At 43.8% G+C, this 5,000-nt stretch overlaps 1 protein-coding gene across 19 annotated transcripts in view; it reads right to left on the bottom strand.

Annotated features, from left to right (window-relative positions):
* Positions 1-5,000, bottom strand: part of macf1a (microtubule actin crosslinking factor 1a) — a 328,092-nt gene that overhangs the window by 155,966 nt on the left and 167,126 nt on the right. For all 19 annotated transcript variants that reach the window (XM_063185302.1, XM_063185303.1, XM_063185304.1 and 16 more), the window contains 2 exons: positions 4,104-4,229; positions 1,909-2,061 (listed from right to left, as the gene is read on the bottom strand). In XM_063185302.1, the coding sequence (XP_063041372.1) occupies positions 1,909-2,061; positions 4,104-4,229 (279 nt within the window). The remainder of the gene's footprint in view (positions 1-1,908; positions 2,062-4,103; positions 4,230-5,000) is intronic.

The following is a 5,000-nucleotide window of genomic DNA, read 5'->3' as shown; positions in this document are numbered from 1 at the left end:
GGCTAAGTTGCCGTTTTTTCTAGGTCTGGGTCAACGAAACAACTGTGATAAAACAGGACTTAATGACAAAGTTGTGTCACCTTAAAAGATTAAAAAGAGAGAGAGGTACTAAGAATAGACTCAACTCCGACTAGCAGGCTTAGCATTTATTCCATAAATCTATGCCTGGCACATTCACTCAGAGTGGTCAGCCAAGGGACAACTACTGTACGTCTGAGCAAGAGCTTTGTCTGGATTTCAATGGCTATGTTAGTTTGCAGTCAATTTCCAGTTGAGCCGTCAACAAATGGCAAGCATGACTAAATGTTTGGGCTGGTGGGACAGAAAACGTGTAAAATGTGCAAAAAGTGTAAGTAGGTCTGCAGGTGTGTGTGTGTGTGTGCATGTGCGTGCATGCGTGTGTGTGGGTGTGTACACATGGTATGAGCACGCTTTTTGCACATTCAACAGGAAACCAAAACATAAGTGAGCCTAATGGAGGTTTCTGCGGGAAATAACAGACAGATTCAAAGATCTAAGAAGCTTTAACTACCACCAAATCCCTTCGCCTTTGGCCAGCCTTTCCCAAAATGGCAAGTCTTATGGAACACGACCAAGTCAACAGTGGGACACGCCAAGTCAACTGTGATGTATGCCAATCTCTTCTCGGTCTTGTGAATGGCAAGGTGCCTGTGTGTGACTGAAAGAGTTCTACAAGTACAAAGGGTCGCTGACAGCTTTGGCTGGGCGCAGGACAAAGTCATCTGAAAAGGTGTCTCCTAACATTACAATGTGTCCCCTCATGAGGACCCAATTCTGGCCGCCCTCTCCCTAGGCCCGAGACAACTGGCCCCTTTGTACCTTCCTGTCGGCTTCAATGGGTCCTGTGAATGGCTAGACGCTTGTGTGGGGCTGAAACAGTTTCACCTGTACAAGATGGAACCCAGTCTTGTGCAGCACCACATGAGTGAGCAAATTAGCTCCGGCTCAGTCAATAACTCATCTCCTTGAGAACATAGACCTTGCTACACTGTCATCAACCAGACCTCCTTTTTGGAGTCTGAAGATGTTTCACCTTTAATCTAAAAAGTTTCTTCAGGTCCAGACAAATTGAAAGGGAACCAGAACCAGGAAAACTGTAGAGGAAGCCTTGTGGGTGAAATGTGAAAAGGTGAAATATCTTCAAGCAAACAGAAATGGCAAGTTGTCCAGTTAGAACTTTGCTCCTTTACTCTCCTTTCACTATCGTAGCCTTTCACCACTGTCTGCGTCTGGATGAAAGGTGAATAGGTGAAATACCTTCAAGCAACAGAGAGATGTCCAGCTGTGTCCAGTTAAAACTTGGCTCCTTCACTCTCTTTTCATTATTGTGAATCTTCACAAACATCCTCTTCAGATGCTACATGTTTACAAACATTCGCTGCATCTCTACCAGCTGTCCAAAGTGATATGTACACCACTGGTAAGTCGTGATGATGCACCAGGATACACTGTGGCCTGTTATTTGTGGGATGTGTCAGATAATGGTACGAGCAAAGATTTTCAATATGGTAACCAATATAACAGTCACCCATGCAACAAGAGGGATCAATTCCGGTCTCCTAAATGGGTGCAACTTAACCTTTGGACTCTATCAATTCCCCCGCTAGTCTCCTGAAGTGGAATCGCCTAATATCTCCATGGGCATGGCAGCCATATGATGGTGGCTTAGAGCCTTACATCATTTTTATTCCAAAAGAAGCTCCATATGAACTGCCTCTTCCTCATCAATCGTCTCTGTATCCAGTGCTTGAGTCTTGGCTCCAGTGAGCGAAGATAAAGGTAAAATGTGACTGATATGGGTGTGTATGAGTGACATGACGTGATCCTATTTGATCGTATACATGTGTGTGTGTAAGTGTGTTTATCTGTCTGTGTGAACTGTCTCACCTCGATCTGCCTGTAGTCGCAGATGGCTCTGATAGGCGTGGTTGTTCCCAGAGTTCCCTCTGCTCCCCGGGGGCGGAGCTGCACCACGGCCTTGGCCCTGCCCACTAGGCTGGCCACCGAGCTGCGGTACTCAATCAGCTGCTCCTTCTCCTCCTGCGGAGCACAGCCATTGGAGCAGAAGCATGTTAATCATCACATCACAATTAACTATCAAAAGAGTTCAGTTTTGAGCAAGCAACTGGACTTATTGGAGCCTTTTTTGGACAAGAAATGAATGAGAATCACATTTAAAACATCACAATTAGCCTATGCTAATACTATTTAATGTACTCATATCAAGTCAACAATAAATCAAAAACAACTACAATGCTATTGAACAGTATGAGATTAAAAAGAAAATATCAGAGAATTAGCTTTACTGTGTGTTGCTAAGCCTCAAAGTTTACCATTGCTAGTGTTAGCAACGTTAACCTCTTAAACAAGTCAACACTAATGAAGTCTGGCACCGGTGTGGGTGCTGCAGCTAAATCACGTTTCCTCTGCCTCTCTCCCTCTCACACAAGGTTCATTGAGGTTACATTAGAGAGCTGTTCTGGCAGAGAGAAAGCCAGCGATTGAGTCAACGAGCGCTTGAGGGAGACTGAGGAGCACTAATAGCATTAGCCTCTGGATCTTAGATTGAAGAGGGGCATTACAAATTAGCACCAGGCTACAGTAGAGACTTGTGCTGCTAAAAGGGTGAAAGTAGACGATAAAAAGGAGCAAGGGGAAAATGCTGAGAAAGGTACAAAAGAAGGAGGTAGAGAATCCAAAATGAAGAAAGGGAAAGATGTATTGTGCTAAGAGCAACTGATGAAACAAAAATAAGGAGAGGCTGTGTAGCACTCTCCTGCCCTCACTCTCTATATGTGTTTACAGCCAAAACCTCCCTGCCAGGAAAAAAATGAAGGGCTATTTCCAAGAAATGGCACATTCTGGCAAACACTCTCTTAACCTCTTTACCTTCACATGGAACACACCCGTAAAAATGTGTCCTTTCCCCTGCATCTCACAGGGCGAATTATCCTTCAACCCCAGGTAGGCTTTTAAACGTCATCCAAGGGCACACATTTTTATTTACAGCGCTGTGACTTTATTTGTCATTTTTGGCAACCACCCACCACTGTCATTGAGTATTTGTTTTATTACGCTGCAGTGAAGCCGGAAACTTCAGTCTGTTTGTGTGTGTGTGAGTCGAGTGTGTGTGTGTGTGTGTGTGTGTGTGTGTGTGTGTGTGTGTGTGTGTGTGTGTGTGTGTGTGTGTGTGTGTGTGTGTGTGTGTGTGTGTGTGTGTGTGTGTGTGTGTGTGTGTAAGTGTACTATATGTGTGTCAGAGAGAGAGAGAGAGAGAGAGAGACAGAGAGACAGAGAGACAGAGAGAGAGAGAGAGAGAGAGAGAGAGAGAGAGAGAGAGAGAGAGAGAGAGAGAGAGAAAACTCTGCAGTAGTGTGTCTGGCTCTGCATTGTATGACCGCGTGCCCAGCTCTGGGGCACTGTGTGCCAGTCTCCTGATCTCTGCCATCTGCTGTGAGTTAAATGCGGCTATCAGGAGACGCTCTAAGCACCAGGAGCAAATGTGGAAGGCATCACATGCTTTTAAACTTCTTTTAATTTTTTTTCCAACATATGTACTCTTATATTACAAAGGCATCACGTGAGAGCAGTTACACATGCCTGTGCAACGTCAATGGCAAGCAATGGGACGTCTGGGTCTGGTGGTCTGTTGACATCATCAGTTACTTGCCAGAAAGAACCCGAGGGATTCTGTGTGAACACACCAAACCTCAGCCTAAAGCTATAATTACCGTTCTATGGCAAGACGCCACAAAAGCAGCAACGGATAGAAAAGTGGCGAACTTTGGATGGTTTGAGTGCGAACAAAATGTTAAAGAGAACTGATTTTCTAATCTCTAGTGTATACACACAGTTGGGGTTAAATCCTTGAATAAGTTGGTGCATCAAACACCAACTTGTTTTCATGACATATAGTATGTGTTGCGCCACAAAACACATTTCCTCTACAGTAAATGCAAATAGAGTAGAGGAGTGTAGAGATACTTCATTGATTTCGCAGGCAACATATATAATACACACATTGCACAGTGAAGAGAACCATTTCAATGCCACTGATGTAAAAGAAAGAGAAGCGTGATTACCATGGAGTCCTGTAGCAGGTCCTCTAGTCGGCTGAGCCTGCTGTTCTTGTCGCAGGTGTACTGCCTCTTGATGGAGTCCTGAAGCTGACGCAGGTACGTCTCACAATCCCGGGCATCGCCCATGAACTAAAGGAACAGACCAAACCAATCATAGCAGTTAATCCAGGATAGAAGGATTGCAATATCTCATAATTGATACCCAGAGAATTATTATAATATTATTTTATTATTGCGTTAATTTTGGAGCCAGGAAAATAACACAAACAACACAAAAAACATCTTTGTGTGACTTAAATTGATTGGCATAATCATGAATGAATGTCCGATCTCACGTGAAATGCCTCATCTTACACAGCAGTTAATGCAGGATCTGCAGTACTACAGTAAAGCTTTTCAATTACCAAAAAGGTTCATACATGGTGTCCTTTTGCATCTTCACATTCCATTAACAATTCATATTTCTCGTGACTAATTAGGGGATGCCCTTACTGCAGTGTTTCAAGGTTCAGAGATTGCATTCCATTAACATACCATACCGTATACATTATCCATGCAAACTAGTACTTTGTAATGCTATGTTGATTGGGATCTTTTTTCCCCTCTGGCACAGCCATCTGTGCCATGTTGAGCTACATTCAATGCATCCCATTATTGCAGCATACATTTTGCATCTCCAATAACTTTGCTGTGGTGTAACATGCCTAGCCCCATGCATATGGACTTGCATGCCCAAGGGGGCCAAGGTTCGAGTCCGGCCTGGGATATGTCCAACCCTGCCCCATCTCTCTCTCCCACTAGCTTCCTGTCCATCGCCACTGTGCTATCTATATAATGAAGGCTAAAAATACCCAAAACAAATACTTATAAAACTTAAACAAATACTTAAAACATTTCTGT

Source organism: Engraulis encrasicolus, chromosome 20 (genome assembly GCF_034702125.1).
Source record: "Engraulis encrasicolus isolate BLACKSEA-1 chromosome 20, IST_EnEncr_1.0, whole genome shotgun sequence".
NCBI classification, from domain to species: Eukaryota; Metazoa; Chordata; class Actinopteri; order Clupeiformes; family Engraulidae; genus Engraulis; species Engraulis encrasicolus.
This window is presented reverse-complemented; position numbering and strand designations above follow the sequence as displayed.